At 44.5% G+C, this 19894-nt stretch overlaps 1 protein-coding gene and 1 pseudogene across 1 annotated transcript; both read right to left on the reverse strand.

Moving 5' to 3' along the window:
• LOC136653362 (vomeronasal type-2 receptor 26-like) lies at window positions 1–7241 on the reverse strand. The gene is made up of 6 exons (XM_066630269.1): window positions 7021–7241; window positions 6140–6431; window positions 4847–5695; window positions 3620–3847; window positions 1773–1899; window positions 1–767 (listed from the first exon to the last, which is right to left on the reverse strand). The coding sequence occupies exons 1-6, from the start codon at window positions 7239–7241 to the stop codon at window positions 1–3; spliced, it is 2484 nt and encodes an 827-aa protein (XP_066486366.1).
• Window positions 7242–10645: 3404 nt separating this feature from the next.
• LOC136653363 (vomeronasal type-2 receptor 26-like) lies at window positions 10646–17820 on the reverse strand (annotated as a pseudogene).
• Between the last annotated feature and the right edge of the window lie 2074 nt (window positions 17821–19894).

The following is a 19894-nucleotide window of genomic DNA, read 5'->3' on the forward strand; positions in this document are numbered from 1 at the left end:
TTAAACTCTTGCATTCTCCAAAACTTTCTTCCTTAAATGTTCCCGGCTGTTTAGCTCAGGCCTCAAAATAATAACGTAACATTTGGGAGAAAAGATGCAAACCAGCAGACCAGCACTGGATGCCAAGATAGAGAAGATCTCCACAGTCACCATGTATTTCCCCTTTGTGCTTAAGTAGGTTGGAACAAAAGAGACCCAAACACTGCAAAAGACCAACATGCTGAAAGTGATGAATTTGGCTTCATTGAAACTGTCTGGTAACTTCCTGGCTAGGAAAGCCACAATGAAGCTAACGAAGGCCAGGAAGCCCAGGTAGCCCAGGACACAATAAAACATTTCCACACTCCCTTCATTACATTCCAGCACTATTTCTTGCATCACTGAGTGTTTATTAACATCTGGAAATGGGGGAGAGGTGGCCAGCCACACAGTACAGATGCCTGCTTGGATAAGAGTGCCGCAAAGAACAATGGAGTTGGCCAGTCTTTTCCCCACCCATTTCTTCATTCTGGACCCTGGCTTGGTGGCCATGAAAACCAGGACCACAGTGATGGTTTTTGCCAGCACAGCAGAAACAGCCACTGAGAAGATGACTCCAAAAGCAGATTTTTGGAGGAGACATGTCATCTTCTCAGGGCGTCCAATGAACAGCAGCGTGCAGAGGAAGCAAAGCAGGAGGGAGGTGAGGAGAATGTAGGTGAGGCTTCGGTTGTTGGCTTTGACGATGGGAGTGTTGTGGTGCTTCATAAACAGTGCAAGCACCAGAGCTGTGAAGAAAGAAAAAGAAAGAGCCGCAGAGACTAGACTGTTCCCCAAAGTTTCTTCATAAGATAAGAAGCTGATGTCCTTGTGTATACATGAATCCTGGGTTTTGCTTGGATAGGTGTCATCTGCACATTTGTAGCAATCGTTCATGTCTGAAATAAGTAAAAATACAGTCACGGGTTTGTATATATAGCAGTGGTTCCCAAAGTTCTTGTTAGGAGGAGGGAACTACGTGAGTATTTGCTGGGGCAGGGGAATGCGATCCCCATGCAATGCAATGCGATCCCCAGGATCGTGCTGCTGCCAGGGATGGAGGGGGTGTGTGAATTTGCTTACCTCCAGTCAGTGCTGGAGACCTGGGAAGTACAATACAGATGGCTCCCTCAGCCTCTGTAATTGTGAAAAAGGCATTTCCAGTTTTGCGACAAAAACCACGGAAGTGCCCTTTTTTCTTTTTTTTCTTTTTTTACATTTTTAGGACCCTCATAATTGTTTTTAAGCAAAATCCCACATCTTTTCCATGCTATTCATTACACAGTAGTGTGGCCATGCACTGGATCAGTCCCTCAGTTGTCATGGTAGCAACAAAGACTTCCACTAACCATCATAAGGCAGCCTTGTCATAAATGTTCACGCCCCAGTCAATGTCTGCGACTTTCAGTTTAAGAGACAAAAGTGGAGCTACATGTGAGTTTATGCACCCACAAAAACAGCATGGGAATTGCAATGTCAAGTGCTCACTTTAACTGCCATGTCATGCAAGCAGTAAACTTGCTGTATGTTGAAAAAGACCATGGTCTCTTGTGGTGCATGTTTTCATGTGGCAGTATCACACATGTTTGTGTGTGGCATGTTGCAGCATATGCTCTGTGCATATAGCATGTTTCAATGCCCATTTGTTTACATTACGCTGTTGTTCATTTTTGCACGGGATGTATGGCAGTGCAGACAGGAACCTCTGCATTATATCTGAAATTTTTGATATATTTGTACAGCACATTTATTACCCATCTGCTTAGAAACCTTCCCTTCTGGACATGGGATGCAATCATAACAGCAAAATGGCTTCTCTTCTTGTTGTCTTCTGAAATAACCAGGGTGGCAGCTGGCAGCACACACAGAAAGGGGCAATGCCTGTTCGTAAATGGAAAACATAGTCTAGTAGTATGTAGAAAATGTATTTGAGGAATTGACATCACGTTAGTTGATTGATGTTTGACCAAGTGAGCCTTTGGATGGTGGCTTACCAACAACAAAGTTGGAACCATGATTACTTCTCCATAGATATTATTTAAACAGCAACACAGTAAGGGCGCAATGCTAACCATGACTTAAGCATGTTTATGCCTCCTCAGGAGCAAGCTATGCCAGTGCACAGGGGTGTGCTGGAGCACGGAGGTTGCACTCAGCGTTTGCGGTGGCTTGTGGGTAAGCCTTGCGCTGGCTGAGCTCAGCCGATGCAGGGCTCAGGGGTGGAGGAGGTGGGAAGGAGACAGGAGGGAGGTGTTCCGGGATGGGGGGAGGGCAGGCAGGCGCAGGGCGATCCTGGGGGCGTGCAAGCAGGTGGGGAGCCGGAGGGTTATGTTTCCTCATGAGGACTGTCTGGGGTGGGGTGGGGGACTCAATTTCTAGGTCAAGCAGGAGGGAAGCAAAAAATTCCTACCAGGCTTCAAACAGAAACCAGCTAATCTTGGATAAACAAATGGATGGGTTGGGTCCTGACTTGCCAGAACCAGAATGATGTGTAGAGGTTCGCATGCTGAATAGCCGCACTCTAATCACCTCCCCTCCACCTGACAGCCAATTGGGTGATGCCCTCGCAACCGCCACATGTAGGAGCAGAACCTGGCACAGAACTTGGGGAAGGGAGTGGCATTTTTACCCATCATTTACACATTTCCCTTTCCCTGGTGGAATGATGTGTATGCTTGGCTTTCTCTTGGAAAGAGCTTAGCACTGGGCTTAGCATTGTTCCAGGTCACTGTGGGGAAAAAAAAAATGGTAGCCACCACACTAAAGATGTCTTCCACTGGCTGCCATTTTTCTCCAGCAGTGGCCTAGATTAGAACAATGCTACATCCAGGACAGTGTGGCAAAATAAAATGGTGGTCACCAAGCTCTGCTGCTGTCAACACAAAACAACAACAAGAAGCATCTGATATCAATCTGAGTTCAGGGAGGGGTTCAGGACCAAAACCACTTTGCTTATTTATTCAGTGTTATGTGCAGTGCGATCCTGTCTTGCGCTGGAACAGGCAAGCTAGGAGGCTTGCGCTGTATCCAGTACAAGATAGGATGCCAAAGTGGCTCAGTCAGCAGTAAGGAGAAACTCTTCCCCTTACCCTCAGGTAAGCCACTGCAGTGGCTCAGGAGGTGGCACAAGTCCAAGGAGAGCGGACTGACTTGAAGCCGCTCCATGCTGCTTGGGAATGGGGGTTGGGATCCAAAATGTGGAACTAATGGATAGGAATGGGTTTCTGGAAACTGTATGCACTGATAAGTCTTTGGGTTTGAAATGAAATAGTAAGAAAAATTGAATAGATTGGGCCTGATTCCACTGTTTTTCATTCATTCCAAAATGAATGCACAGCCTTTGAGAACACCTGGTAGTCATCATATTATGACTGACTGCATATTGCACTTGTCCTCTTTGTGCTTAAGGGATGAGATAAGGACATTCAGTGTCTTCTTAGGTCTTAAAAGTTTTTCTGTAGCCAAGCAGTAAAATGACATAGCAGGACACACAGAGAATATTGAAAACCCAGTGCTTCTCCATTGGAATTCTAATTATGCATAAAAATGTGTGTTTGTTAAGCACTGGGAGATTTTCCCAATTACCTGAGGCAGCTCCTACCTGGTTAAAACTGCTGGGCCATATGATGGCGTCATGATGAATGGTGAGCACTTTGTCAGGGGGCGCTTGAGGATCCATCTGTCCAACTTTCACTCTCTGAAAGGACTGGTTTGGGAAAGTCACCCAGTTGATAATATCAAAGCCAGCTACCAGTTCTCCATTCTGATTAAATGAAATCTTGTCCCCAGCACTGTTGTTAAATGACACTCTCCTTAGAAAATGGTGGAGCTGAATCGGAAAAGAAAGCTCAAAGAGTTTCCCTGAATATGTCAATGGACCACATATTAAGCTACCCTTACACAGTGAAACTAGTGGTTGATCTAGCACATTAACCTCAGGTGCCCAGGGCCTCATGCAAAAGTCTCATAAACTGCTACATGGGATCACTTATCCAGATATACCAGGAACAGAAGTTGTTCTTCTGTATACAAAATATGTTCAATACCTCCAAGCTATTCCCCATTCAGTGGCGAACCTGCTATTCAGTGAAAGAGGCAAGTGCCCTGGGTGCGGAACCTCATGCACTTCTAGGACCACGTGAAGTCCTCACTGATGCAGTCAGAAGAGCCCTGGGAAGCTTCAGTAGGCTTCTCCAGTGCATCCTGGAGTCGCACAAGGCTCCAGGTCAGTGGAGGGGGGGGGCAGAGCAGTAAGCATTTTGGTGGTGGAAAGTACCGGCAGCCACAGGGGATCCATTCCAGGCTCCCCCGCAGATAGTGAAACAGTGAATATGAGGGAACCTTATACTTATTGTACTATACTCCAGCCCCCTCCCACTTATGACTTTGCATTTTCTTCATTAAGAAGTATACTTGCTTTTACAACAAAACACAGGAACAGAGAAGGCTAACAGGAAGCAGGAAGACTGCTTGCTCATATAGAAAATGGAATGTGATGGGCATGGAGGCCCCATGGAGAGCCACAGATAATGGAATCTACAGATAACAGATTTGTGGATAGGAGGTGGGGTGAATGCCTTTAATGCACTTTTAGGACAAGAGACATGGGGTTATGCTACAATAATCATCAATGTTTCTAGATTGCATGCTATGTCATTAGTTTAGAAAAATTAAAAGAGAATATATGTGAAAGATCAACATAAAGTATTTTGAAATTGTGAGAAGAAGGATGAACCCTCTCAAGTAACAATTTCTGAATACATTGAGACATGCTATTCCACCCACAGGTATTGCCCTCTGCTGTATCTGTGTCCCATCAAACTATTACCTGCCATGGCTGGTGATCCTGAAATTTCATTTTTGCCCCAGCTGCTGTTGCCCGGTGTTTAGGTTTGCTTGATTGCATGGCATTCAGCGCATGGGCCACAGCATAGGCAGCATTGTAGATGTTGTAGCTGTGACCAGTCATGCTCATTTCAAAGAAAGCCCCGGGAAGGCTCTCCAGTTTCTCTTTCCCGGTGCATAGTGTCTCAGCTTCCTCACCACCAAATGGATTTTGAAATGTGCAGTCAAAAGCCTGTTCCCAGAAATCCCTCAAAAATTCATCTTCTGTGGTGGAGAAATGGTTTCTAGTTTGAAGGAAATTTTGGAATCCAAACACTTCATTTGAGTGAACAGCAAAAGAAAGAGCACCATGAAGGGCTTGTATGTCCCAACTCCTTTGGAGCTGCAGGGCTGTGAGCTCCATTTGTACTGTCATAATCCAGACCTTACCTTTGGGCTCTGCGACCACAAATTCTAGTTCTGGTAAATGCAGCAACAATCGGAATTGTAATATATGTTCTTCATACACAAGCACTGCATTAGCCATGCTGCTCATTGAAATATGATATATTCTTATCATCAGATGCAGAAGGTGATAAATCTCAGCAACAGAAACTAGCATTATTCTTTCTATGAACGCAACACAGATCCCACTCAGAGGATACATTTTAAGTACAGCCTGTACAAATCGTTGCCCGTTGTCATCATCTGCAGCAAGGATCCCAACCCAGGTCCACTTGAAATGCAGGAGTAGTTGAATAATTCCTTGATATAGGTAGGCTTCACTTGAAACCATCTGGTAGTAGGAAGGGGGTTCAGAGTTATCTCTCATTGGAGTTGAGCCATATGTGAACTACAGGAAGAGTAAGTGAATGAGTGGGGAAGAGAGTGAATATTAAAACTTATCTAAATGATTTGTAATGGTTTTCAGTCAGAAGTGCTTTGCAGCACTGACATAAGGACAATGCAGCTCTGAGGTAATGGAACCAGCATTCCCTTACTTTGAGGAGGCCTCCGTGAGTGACACCCAACTACAGGATGCAGCACATGTCCCACTGGCACCGCTATGCCAGTGCTGGAAAGCACTGACATAAGGGGTTAGGATTGCACCCTGACACTTTTAATTGGCATTGGTGTCTTTAGTAAATATTTATGGACAAGGAGGATTCAACAAATATGTGACATCCTAGTTTGTACTCAATATATCCATCTCTGTTTCCAAACCACAAAGTCACCCCTGGAGTAAATTTAGACTTGAACATATCATTGCATTGCCATGTTACACTCAGACATCTACCTGTGGAATTTTGTAGATGGACAGGATGCTTGACACATAGAGGGACGTTTCAGGGTATAGAGTCCCAATGACTGCTATCAGATTGTTCTGGATGCTACACCTGTAGTTGGGGATTAACCTGTCCTGTGTAGAGAGAAGTTCCATTGTAGCCTGATAGGTCCACCAAGAAATGTGGTAATTGTCATAGATCCAGAAGCCCAAGGTGACATTTTTCAAGATCTGGTGGTTTGCATTGATCTCCTTTACAGCAAATTCCAAAGCCAGGATATGCTGGTAGTTCTTTGTTACTACACTACAATGAGAATCACATCCTGTATCACAAGTCAATTTTGGACTTAACAAAATCACTGCCCTTGAGTTCCTCTCCACCAAGAGCATCTGCTTCAATAAATGAAATTACCTCAATTAACTTTAGGTCTTCTTTCTGATTGGACACAAAACCATGAATGTAAGTGAAGGCTTGCTAGGTAGCTACTGCCAGCCCACTGGATCTTGGCTGAATCAATTCTGTAGTATTGACACTGGAGTTCTGCATCTAGATTTATGAGAGCCATAAAAATTTTCCAATGACTAGAATTTTAATGTCCCTCATTTATTAACTGTTGATGATTTTATGTGCTTCTGCATCCTCTTGCCATTTAAAGAAGGTTGCTATCATTAGGTATTTTTTAAATCTTGTATCCTTCCTTGAACCTGTTTTTATCTTGTATCCTTCCTTTAACCAGAATTTTAATTATTTGAATGAAATAAATGACTATATAAAATCAACCTCGCGAGGCTAATTCCCTACAGGCTAATTCCTGTAGAACTGAGGTACAATATGACATACACAAGCATACAGACACACAGAGAGAAGAACAGAAAAAAAGCATTGTTCTCACAGTGATTCACCAATGAATGACTGACGGGGATGTTCATGGAAGTTTCCTTGCTCAGCAGCCATGAAGATGTGAGAGGTGATGCCACCAATGACCAGCTCACCAGGTTGCAAGTAGCTGCGAAGAGCTAAGAGAGGATCTCCAGTATTGCAGTTCACCACACTAGTTTGGCAGCTCACATGGGGCAGCAGCAACAAGAGCAGCAAGACCATTAATGCCACCATCCTGGATGCAAAGGTTTCCTGAAGGCAGAGATATCTTTGCTTCCAGGTTCTTCCTAGAGACTCCAAGAGTACACTAGTCAGTGCCTGCTTTGAATGGTCATTCCCTCATATTCTGATGTGGAGGCTGATCTATCAAAGATCAGAAGGATGAAATCTTGCCTATCTTTTGGGCCTAGCCACAAATCTGCATTGTAGGAGGGCTATTTCTATTTTCTTTTGGCCTATAATTAACTAGTGATCATTGACCCTCCGTGGGGTTTAAGAAGGAGCTGAAGTAATCACTATCATTTTGATAATTACAGAAGGAGCAGTTCCACCTGTCTCTTTTTCTCTTTTCTCTGTGGCCTTGCTGAAGGAAACATGTTTACCATCTGTGAACACAAGTCTTCTCCAAATCAGTCATGGCACAGAAGTAAGCAGTTTGACCAGTCATTTTCAACCACTGTGCCACGAGTGGTCCACAGGTGTGCCACAGGAATTTGGGGGAAGGTCATTTATTAGTAGGGCCAATGGGGGATGTGAACCCCCACTGGCAGCATGGTGTGCCTTGTCAATTGTCAGAAACCTGATGGTGTGCCTTGACCATTTTAATGCCTTGTTCGTGTGCCGCGAGATGAAAAAGGTTGAAAACCACTGAGACGGTATGGGATTGAGCGACAAGAGAATGCCACATCAAAATGAATAGGATTACATATATGCGTAGGGCAGTATTTTCCAAACTCTCTGTGAGAGCCTGAGAGCCTGTAAGTGCTTGCACGGGTAGAAGGCAGCGACATGATGCCCAGCATCACTCTGGTGTGGAGGGGCACAGGGTGCACTTCCACCCACCCTTTCCTGCAGCAGCCTCCCGGGAGTCAGAGGAGCCTGGTACCAGCCTCAGCAAGGCTCTCCACGCAGCGCAGACCTCTGCAGAACGCAATCGTGACCACTTCCTGTTTCTCGATTGCAAAACCGGAAGTTCTGCAGGGGTCTGCGCTGCGTGGAGAGCTTTGCTGAGGCTGGTGCTGGGCCCCTCCAACCCCCAGGAGACTACTTTAGGGGGGTGAGTGGAAATGCGCCCCTGCGCCCTGATCAGAAGTGCAATCCAAGGGATTGCGTCTCTGCCTTTCCCCTCCCTAAGGGCCCAAAGCAACGCCTCAGTTTGAAAAACACTGGTGTAGGGGAAACTGAACTGGTGTTTATTATTATTATTATTATTATTATTATTATTAAATAATAATAATAATAATAATAATAATAATAATAATAATAATAATAATAATAATAATAATAATACATTTACATTTCTATACCACTGCCTCCAAGGAGCTTAGAATTGTGTGCATAGCTCCTCCTTTTGTCATCACAACAGCCCTCTGAGGTAGATTAGATCTAGATTAGACAGGTTCAAGATCATGAAAGTGTCATGGAAGTGTCATGGCTGAGCAGGGTTTTGAACATGGATCAGATCTAACACCCAAACCACTGCACCATCCTGCCTCTCAAAGGGTGTAGCAACCTTTCTTGGAAGTGCTTCCTGAAGCTGCAACTTATGGGCCAGTGAGATGCCTTCCAAGAAGTCTTCCCCTAGAAAAGCAATATTAGTACTCTTGCCATGCTCCTCAACCTAGCTGGTGATACTGCCTAGCCCTTCCTGAGTGTGCTTATGAAGACTGTTCCAGCACTTGTACTCACCTTTGAGTTAGGAGATTGCTGTGCCTTGGCAAATCCCCGCAATTCAGCAAGCTTTGTTCCAGCAGATATGGATAGCCAACATTGGTCTTCAGCACTCTGAATCCCACCACTGCCTTCTGTGTCTCACATACAGTCAGACCAACAACACATTTAGGCCCCAATCCTAACCAACTTTACACCACTGACACAGCTGTGCCCACGGGGCATGTGCTGCATCCTGCGGTTGAGTGGCACTCATGGAGGCCTCCTCAAGGTAAGGGAATTTTGTTCCCTCATCTCAGAGCTGCATTGCCCTTAAGCTGGTGCTGAAATTTGGTTAGGATTGCGCCCTTAGTGTTTCTACCGCTTCCTACTATGTTTGGTGTGAGTGTTGTGAGCATGTTGTGGCATTCAGGACTTCTGAATCTATCTTTTCCTATTGAAGGGTAGGTTACCTCAGCATGCCAGATGCAGGAGAGGGCACCAGGATGCAGGTTGTATCTGTTGTCTTGTGTGCTCCCTGAAGCACTTGGTGGGCCATTGTGAGATATAGGAAGCTGAACTAGATGGGCCTTTGACCTGATACGGGGGGCTTTTCTTATGCTCTTATGTCTCATGGTTAGTCTCTGGCCTCCAATTCAGAGTTTCTTCTAACTGATCTGTCAAGAACTCCAAGATCAAGAAAGATCACCACTTCCACTTGATGCCATATCGGAGGTTTGAAACATTGGTTAAGTAATACAAGTTTCTCCACCACATGGGAGTATGGTGCTTTACAGACCATGGAACTTTTTTTAATTTTCTTTTAATTTTGAAATCTTGATTTTTTTTTTTCCTTTTAATTTAGACAATTTAGGCCCAAATCCTAACCAGCTTTTCAGCACTGGCATAGCTGTGCCAAGAGGATGTGTGCTGCATCCTGCAGTTGGATGGCACTCACAGAGCCCTCCTCAAAGTAAGGGAAAGTTTGTTCCCTTCCCTCGGAGCAGCATTGCCCTTATGCCACTGCTAGAAATTGGGTTCGGATTGCGCCCATAAACATTCTTATTGTACATTTATCCTGCTTTCTTCCCAATAACTAAAAGTAGCAGACAACAAGAAAACCAATAAAATAAGAATGAGCAGGATTAAAATACAAATCTGTATTATACAAATGCAAGCAGCCTTTTTATTGTTATTGATGATGATGAGATGGTGATGAAGCTGCAAAATGGGTACCATGGTTGATGGTACTGAATGCTGTTGAGGCATCCAGAAAGATTCCAGAGTGAAAGGCACTTCAGTCAATCAGCCAGGTCCAAAACGCCTTTTTCAAGACACCAGAACTAAGGGAAAAAAGAGAGAAATATTCTCAGAAAAATTCCAAGTGCAGGCTGACACATCAGAATTTTTCATCCGTTTTTTCTTCTTATTCACTGCTCCTTATCATTCAATTCAGGTCTCAATACAATAATATAACATTTTGGCAAAAAGATTGCTGGACCCCACCACCTGGGTAGCTTGCCTGTTCAATCTGCAGAGGTCCTCCTTCCTTCCCTCTGCTGCCAGCCACTTCTCCAACCACTACAGCAGCACCTTGGTCTGCAACAGGTCTTGGGCGTGGCAGCCACACACCAATCTCCAGTGTCTCCAGCAGTCTCCATTGTCCATTCACCCATCTGTCCTTTAGTCAGTTAGGCCATCAGCAGTTCCAGTAGTTCATCAGCCATTATTTCCTCAGTCCATTAATTAGTGTGCCCCCAGCTGGTCCCTTAGAGACAGAAGAGCAGCATGTAACTCTTTTCAGTAAACAAACTGTATTCTATTTTGTCACTTTTCTTCTTTCTACCTTCAATTTTATTCTTTTCAACTTTTCCTCTAATTAGTTGTTCTCTGTTGTTCAGTTCAGGCCTCAGCACAATAATGTAGCATTTGGGGAAGACGATACAAGCCAGCAACCCAGCACTGGAGGCTAAGATGGAGAAGATCTCTATGGCTACCATGGATTTCCCCTTGGTGCTCTGGTAAGCTGGAACAAAGGTCAGCCAAACACTGCAGAAGACCAACATGCTGAATGCAATGAACTTGGCTTCATTGAAACCGTCTGGCAACTTTCTGGCCAGGAAAGCCACAGTGAAACTGGTCACAGCTAGGAGGCCCATGTAGCCCAGAACGCAGTAAAACATACTCACAGACCCCTCATTACATTCTAGTATGACTTCTTCATTCTCAGAGTGTACATCAGCATCTGGGAATGGGGGAGAAGTTGCCAGCCACACAGCACAAATGACAGCTTGGATAAAGGAGCAATGAAGGACAATGGAGTTGGCCAGTCTTTTTCCCACCCACTTCCTCATCCTGCTTCCTGGCTTGGTGGCCATGAAAGCCAGAACCACTGTGATGGTCTTTGCCAGCACACAAGAAATAGCCACAGAGAAGATGATGCCAAAGGCAGTTTGTCGAAGGAAACAAGTTATTTTCAGGGGGTGTCCGATGAACAGCAATGCGCATAGGAAACAGAGCAGGAGGGAAATGAGGAGGGCGTAGGTGAGGTTGCGGTTGTTGGCTTTGACAATAGGAGTGTTGTGGTGCTTCATGAAGGTTCCAAGGATCAAAGCTGTCAACACAGAAAGGAAAATGACCAGACTGGCTAAACTGACCCCCAAAGGATCGCCATAAGACAAGAAGGTTGTGTGCTTGGCAATGCATGAATCCTGGTCCTTGCTGGGATAGTGATAATCGGGGCATTCAGAACAATCATCAGCATCTGAAACGAAGAGATTTGGACTCAGTTTGCTCCAGCATTCTCCATACACACCTGATTCACGATTCCAGTCTGAGACAGGGTTCTGCCAGGGCTGCAGATGTGTTGATGAACACAGATGTGTTGATGAACTGGTTACCATTGCATCTGAAAAGCTGTGGCTTCTGAACCTCACATTGCTTCATTCTGGGTCCCTTCTAAGACAATTCTGGAGCACTAAAGGCTTGTTCTTGTGCCCATGGCCTTCTGTCCCCTCAGTCAGAAAGACATTTGCATTATTGATTGATTTAAAATAAAGTACATTCTGCTATTCATTACACATTTTCAAGGCCTTATGATCTGTTTGGGACCCTGGGGAACTGGCGCAGGGGGCCTGCACAGGCTCAGGCCAAGGTTTTGATTGGGCTGCCCGTGGAATTCTACACATGGAATGTGCCTCTTCCATCTAACCCGTGTGGTCTGGCCTCAACTGTAATATAGGCAGGAATATCCAAGGCAACTTTCCCAGGGTTATAAGACAGGCCTGGGAAAGATGCCTTGACATAAGGCGTTGCAGTGAGGGTTATAAGATACATCTCTTACCCTTCTGGTTAGAAACCTTCCCTTCTGGACATGGGATGCAATCGTAACAGCAAAATGGCTTCCCCTCTTTTTATCTTCTGAAATAACCAAGGTGGCAGGCAGCAGTACACACAGAAACTGGCAGGGTCTGGTTCAGAAATGGGAGAATTAGAGCATATTTCTCCTTAGAATATATATTTGAGGAACTTGCATCACGTTAGTTGATGATCTGCCACTGAGCAAATGAGACATTGGAATACAGTAACATTTTCATTCTCATATTCTGGGCCAGTTGAACCTTCTCAATGTCTTTTAAGAATAGTTGCACATACAGCATGTTACATTAATCTAATTTTGGGGTGGGTGAGAGGGAGAGAAAGAGAGACTGGTCAGATCTATTCTAGCTAGACAGGAGTGTGGTTGGCACACTGGGTGTTACTCCACAAAAGCACTGCTGGCTATGGGCCCAATCCTATTCAACTTTACAGCACCGGTGCAACTGCAATGCAGACCCAAGCTAAGGGAACAAATATCCCTTACCTTGAGGAGGACTTTGTGACTACCTCCCCACCACAGAATGCAGCATACACCCCACTGGCACAACTGCACCGGCACTGGAAAATGGGATAGGATTGGGCCCTATGTCTGCTATGCAGGAGCCAAACCAGATGCAGCATCCTTCCTCCCTCAAGTTGCAAGCCTGATCTTCACACTTGGTTCTATCACATCCAGAACATGCTATTTCCCCAAATCCAGGTCGGTTCTCCTGACAGCAGCACCTCTGCCTTTGCTGGATTAAATTTCAGCTCATTTGCCCATATCCAGTTACCACTGAGCTCAGACACTGATGCAGGTCCTCCACTGCTTCCTCCCCATTAGATGAAAAAAAAGAGATGTAGTTTAGTCTAATTTGTATATAAATTACACTTCAGCCCAACTTGTAGACAACATTTTCAAGTGGTGCTATATAGATCCTGAAAAGCATGGGGGGACAAGGTGGAATGCTGTGGAACCTCATAGATTAAAGGCCCAGTGGTTAAAAAGCAGCCTCCCAGCATTTCCTATTCTCCAGGTAGGAGTGGAGTCACTGCAGCACTGGGTCCTCTAATCACTTCCCAGTAAGGCACTCCAGAGGATATTATGGTTGATGGAATCAAAAGCCCGCGATACATCCAACAGCATTTCGCCAGTCCATTTCCAGCACTGGCCATCAACCAGGGTGACCAGAGCATTTCAGTTCTGAACCCTGACCTCAATTCTGTAATTAAGATTACAGTTAAGATTCTGAAACTTGTTGCTATTGCTTGTGTTTCTGGCAAACTACTGGTGACCAGCATGTTGAGTTCCTGTACTCCACTGGATGTTCCATTGTTCCAGAATGTGCTGGGGAATCAGGGCAATTGAGGATGCCTCTTCTTTGGTGGCTGCCATTTGTTCCTATGGCACCTGGAATGATACTCTATCGGGCATCCTGTAACAGTATGCAGACATGCCAACATGTACATACGAAGAAGCAAGGGCACGGCACCATCCACATTCATATTACACATCAAAAATGTGATACTCATTTCAAGTGGAAACATCTTGCAAATTACCGGAGGCAGCTCCTACCTGGTTAAAGCTTCTGTGCCATATGACGGCATCATCATGAATGGTGAATACTTGGTCAGGGGACGCTTGAGGATCCAGCTGTCCGACTTTCACTCTCTGAAAGGACTGGTTTGGGAAAGTCACCCAGTTGATAATGTCAAAGCCTGCTATCAGTTCCCCATTCCAGTCAAATGAAATCTTCCCCAGCACTGTTGTTAAATGACACTCTCTTCAGAAAGTGGTGGAGCTAAATTGAAAAGGAAAACAGAGCTGAGTTAATTTGGACGGCATGGTGCAAAAAAATAGAAGCACTATGAGAGACAAGGATGTGTTATCGAAAGCCATCAAGTTAGAGAAGAAGGTTCTCTGATGAGCTCATCCCACAAAAGGACCCATGGGGGTCTATGAGCCTTACCCCGAGTAATTCAACAGCCTGTCCATTGGGGCTACTCGGATCTGTGCCAGCTAAATCACTGGTGCAAATCCAGCAGCCCCATGAGGGCTTTCAGGCCTGGGAGAGAGGCTAGGAGTTGGCAGAGGAGGTCTCCACCAATTCCACCCCCCTCCCAGACCTGTCCCCATTCCGCCCTCCTCCTGCCCCATTAAATAAGTTTAGACTGTTCAGGTGGAAAAGGAAGAAATGAATACTCACTGAAGAAGGAATTTTTAATATCTTGAGCTTGTGGGGACTGAAAAGAGGCTAAGAAGGAGGGCTCATGAAAATGCAGTGTAGAAGCACCTTACCTAATATGACATGCTGTTACACCTACACATGCCATATTTGCTGATAAAGGACACATTTCTTCCTCATATTCTGCCTATAGAATCAGGGGCCATCTTAGATTCACCAGTGCTAGGAACATGGCTGGCTGGTAGACCTCTGGCCACTCTATAGGTTTGAACCAACTGGGAATCATGCATGTGCCTTTTGAACAGGTTGAAGGAAACCCAATTGGCTTTGCAGCCTGGTCTCATTATTAACCTTATAGTATCATCTGTGTTATTACTTGTGTGTAGGGAAAACTTTCCAAAAAATTACTGAAAACCTTAACATGGACCAGAACTTCAATTCTATACTTGCATCTCATGAAAGGAACACTGAAAATGGAAGAACATCAGGTATGGAAATTCAGTGTCTGTTGTCCTTCATTCTGCTTAAAATTATTATTATTAAGAATATGTATCTACCACGTTTCAACAGAGCAGTTCACAAAGTGGTTTTCATAGAAATAAATCAATAAATGGCATATGCCATCTTCTGGGAGTATTTTTTGCAGACTGAAAACTGTTTGATTGCAAAGATATAATAAAAGATGCTCGCTGTTTAACTTTTCTTTGAGTTTGAGGGGTGATTTGTCTTCCATTCAGGGTCTTCATCCCTTTTGGTAAAAACTGTATTGTACTTTAGGGTGCCTGCCTGGTGAGGCTATTACCTGCCATGGCTGTTGATCCTGAAGTTTCATACTCACTGTAGTCAACATTGCCCGGTTTTTGGATTTGCTTGACTGCATGGCATGTAATGCATGTGCCACGGCATAGACAGCATTGTAGATGCTGTAGCTGTGACCAGTCATGCTCATTTCAAAGAAAGCCCCAGGAAGGCTCTCCAGTTTCTCTTCTCCTGTGCATGTTGATCCAGGTTCCTCTCCGCCAAACGAATTTTGAAATGTGCAGTCAAACGCCTGTTCCCAGAAATCCCTCAAAAAATCATCTTCTGTAGTGGAGAAATGGTCCCTAGTTTCAAGGAAATGTTGGAATCCAAATACATCATTTGAATGAACAGCAAAAGACAGAGTGCCATGAAAGGCTTGTATATCCCAACTCCTTTGGAACTGCAATGCTGTGAGCTCCATTTGGACTGTCACAATCCACACCTTACCTTTGAGCTCTGGGGCCATGGATTCTATTTCTGGTAAACGTAGCAACAATCTGAAATTTATTGCATGTCCTTCATAGATAATCACTGCATTAGCTGTGCTGCTCATGGAAATTGTATATATCTGCAACATCCAGTTGATCAGCTCAAAAATCTCACCAACAGAATACAACCAGATTCTTTCTAAGAAGGCAACACAGATCCCACTCAGAGGATACAGTTCAAGCACTGGCTGGACGAACCTTTCTCCATTATCATCATTTGCAGCAAGAATCCCAACCCAGGTCCACCTGAAATGCACAAGTAGTTGGGGAATTCCTTTATACAGGTAGCCTTCATTTGGAACCATTCGGTAGTAGGAAAGGGGCTCAGAGTTATCATCTATCATCGGAGCCGAGCCATACATGAACTACAGGAAGATCAAGTGGTGGAGTAGAGTGATAAAGGATTATTTAAACTTCATTGTAACAGTGCAATGAAACACATCCTAAACCAGCAGTTCTCAAACTAAGAGCTGTGGCTCCCTGGGGACCGTGGAAACCAACCACAGGAGCTGTGGAATTCTTATGAATAACCTGACACCCTATGCAACGCATAGGATTGTAGTTCTAATGGGGAGCAAAGGCCAATGGCCCAGTAAGTCATGGGAACTGGCAGTTGAAAACGTTTGGGAACCAGTGTCCTGAATTGTAAGGATCATTACCTTGACCAGAGTTTATATCAATTTTTCAGGTGTTGATATAAAGTAGGTGTCTTCAGTGAACATTCAAGGACAAGAACATTCAAAAAATATATGACATTCCAGCTTCTCTCAAACATGCCCCTCTCTATTTTCACATCACATTTGGGAACAGTTTTAAACTTGAATATATAATGAAATCCCCATGTTACATTCAGACCTCCTACCTGTGGAACTTTGTAGATGGCCAGGATGCTTGACATGTAGAGGGACATTTCGGGGTAAAGAGTCCCAATGACTGCAATCAGATTGTTTCGGATGCTACACCTGTAGTTGGGAAGAAATCTGTTCCGTGTCAAGAGAAGTTCCATTGTGGTATGATATGTCCATCTAGCATTATTAAAATTGTCATAGATGTGGAAGCCCAAGGTGACATTTTGCAAGATCTGCTGGTTTTCATTTATCTCTTTTACGGCAAATGCCAAGGCGAGGATATGCTGATAGTTCTTTGTCACTACACTATAAAAAAAGTCATATGCTGTGTTACGAGTAAATTCTACCTTTAACAAAACAATTGACTCACAGTCCACCATGGAGTCATTGAGTTGCTATCCACCAAGATAATCTGATTCAGCAGAGGAAATCAGCTCACAAAAACATGTATTTTAGTACAGTAAAGTACACACTATGTTTATTTTACAAACAGGTGTAAAACTATGTGAGTAGCCAAAGCCATGTTAGTTAGTATCCTGTGAGTATAAGCATCAATGTGTTTTCCAGAAGGTTTTAGCAAGCTTTAGCAAGACTTGTTATGTACAGTACAGGTCAAAATAACCTTTACTCACTTTGTACAGAAATTCTTTTTTGACAGTACCATTCAGTATTGGGCTCTGTACCCTGCATGACCCCATCATGTTACCTGGCTGGTATTTGCATTCAAATTCACAGCTGAACTCATGCAGTGCTGCTGGCGCTGAAGCTTGGCATCAAGGTGTAGGGAAGCCGTAACACTTCCCAAGGGCCAAGGAGTGTGAGAAGTGGAGTGTGAGGAGGTTGCTGGGCACTGGAGAAGCATCTGGGAGCAGCAGCAGCAGATACAACATATATTTATATATATATTGGTTGTTCATTTAGTATATTTATACCCTTCCTTCTATGTAATGTAGTTCAAGCTAGCTAATTATGATTTCTAGAACTTGCTTTCTATGACATATCTTCATGGAGACATGCCAAGAAGGCAAAGAAAGAAAACTTACATGGATTCAGGCATTGATGACTGATGGGGATGTCGGGTGAACACAGTTAGTTCCACAGCCTTGAAGGCATGTGAAGTAATGCCTTCAATGATGAGATCACCTGTTTGAAAATATTTCTGAAGAACAGGGAGAGGATCCCTACTCCTGTCCATGAGCTCATCTGGCTTGCCCCTCAGCTGAGGCAGAAGGTGCATCAACACCATTAGTAGGAAGATCACCATCTTAAATGCAAATGTTCCTTGAACACAAAGATGTTCATCTTTATACAGCCTCAAAAAGTACAGTGGCAACTCTGGAGACTGCAGTATGTGATTTAAAGTATCAGAATTCAGAATGATGGCTCCTTGGCTGTCTCTTGCCCTAGCTCCACAACTGTATTGTAGGGAGGGGTATTTATATAATTAATTATACTTTTGACCCATTGTTGGTTAGTGGTCATTGATCCTCCATGAGCTGAAAAGGAGACTAAGTAATCACTGTCTTTCTCATTATTAAAGGGAGAGAGAATGTCATCTGCCTAAATTATCATTTCCCTGTGGAGTTGCTGAAAGAAATGTGATTATAACCTTTAAACACAAGTCTTCTCTAAGTCATTCATGGCACAGCAAGAGGGTTTTGGATGAGTTGGGAATTGTCAACAAGAGAATGCTACCACCAAATGAATGAGATGCAATTATCTGTGAGCAGGTGAAAGGGGATGTGGCTTATCGTGCAAATATGAATTTTATACTTTTGCAATTTTATGAAGACTGTTCCTCCAAACAGAATTCCTTGCTGTGTTCCATTCTTTGTTTTCAGGAAATTAACTTGTCTCTGAGAAGTTAACGGACAAACAGAGTGGAGACGTATTACTACTCTGAAAGATCTGTAATGTTTCAAAGAACATGCTCAGTAAAGAAAGGATCCCATCTTAATTCTATTCCTGTCACAGGGCCAAAGTAGCATTTCCAAGAGACTATATAAGACAGCTACTGAGAGAGAAGGGAACATGGTGTTGGCTTTGCGGTCAGAAATACCTTGCTGAAATCCATCATCCCACCTACTGTGGGAAGTGAAAGAATTTTGTCCCTGCAGCTCCAGTCATCAGCAGGACCTGTCACTCTCATGCACCAATTCTGTCGTCTCCTGCAAAAGCCAAAGACAAATTCTATGATGACCTGGCCACCACTATCAAGAAGATCCCCATAAAAGAGCCATTGTTCATCCTCGGCAATTTCAATGCTAGAGTTTGTGCTGATCACAGTTCATGGCCCACTTGTTTAGGTCAGTTTGGCACTGGGAAGATGAATGAAAATGGCCAACGCCTGCTAGAGTTTTGCAGTCATCACGGTCTCTGTGTCAGCAACACGTTCTTCAACACAAAGCCCCAACATAGAGTATCTTAGAGACACCCAAGATCAAAGCACTGGCACCAGCTAGACCTGATTTTCACCAGACGCTCCAGCCTTCCCAGCATCAAAATCACACGCAGTTATCAGGGTGCTGCCTGCGACACTGACCATTCCCTGGTGTGCAGCAGAGTGAAACTGCAAACAAAGCGACTGCACCACACAAAAAAGGAAGGAAGACCTTGCATTGATACCAGCAAGACCCGGGATCAGAGAAACGTGGAGGAATTTGCATGAGCGCTTGAGGAATCTCTTCCAGGCCCAGCCAATGCAAATGCATCCAACAGATGGGAACATTTCAAGAATGCCATTTACAACAACGCCTTGTCCATATTTGGCAAGAAGACCAACAAGAAGGCAGACTGGTTTGAAGCCCACTCTGAGGAGTTGACACCAGTCATTGAGGAAAAGAGGAGAGCTCAAGCAGCATACAAGGCCTGTCCCAATGAGCGCAACCTGCAGGTCCTCCGAGCTGCTCGCAGCAAAGTCCAGCAGACTACCAGGAGATGTGCTAACGGCTACTGGCTCCAGCTCTGCTGGAAGATACAGATAGCAGCTGACACGGGCAACATCAAGGGGATGTATGACGGTATCAAGCAGGCCCTAGGTCCAACGCAGAAGAAAATTGCCCCTCTGAAGTCTGCAGCAGGCGAGGTCATCCAGGATCGGGCGCAGCAGATGGAACGCTGGGTGCAGCACTACTCTGAGCTATATTCCAGAGAAAATGTAGTCACCGAAGAAGCGCTGAACAACATTGAGTGCCTGCCTGTGCTGGAGGAGCTTGACAGTGAACCAACCCTAGAAGAACTTCACATGGCCCTGGACTCCCTTGCCTTTGGCAAGGTACCTGGAAAAGACAGCATCCCTGCTGAAGTCCTAAAGGGCTGCAAAGAGATCATCATCACTG

Source organism: Tiliqua scincoides, chromosome 5, assembly GCF_035046505.1.
Source record: "Tiliqua scincoides isolate rTilSci1 chromosome 5, rTilSci1.hap2, whole genome shotgun sequence".
NCBI classification, from domain to species: Eukaryota; Metazoa; Chordata; class Lepidosauria; order Squamata; family Scincidae; genus Tiliqua; species Tiliqua scincoides.

Excerpts from the sequence above, each read along its gene's own strand:
- LOC136653362 (XM_066630269.1), bottom strand. The coding sequence starts at position 7,241 with ATGGTGGCATTAATGGTCTTGCTGCTCTTGTTGCTGCTGCCCCATGTG. Across the intron at positions 6,432-7,020 it reads TCATTCATTGGTGAATCACT|TGTAGTAACAAAGAACTACC; the intron begins GTGAGAACAATG and ends TTCTCATTGTAG. Across the intron at positions 1,900-3,619 it reads GGCCCAGCAGTTTTAACCAG|GCATTGCCCCTTTCTGTGTG; the intron begins GTAGGAGCTGCC and ends ATTTACGAACAG.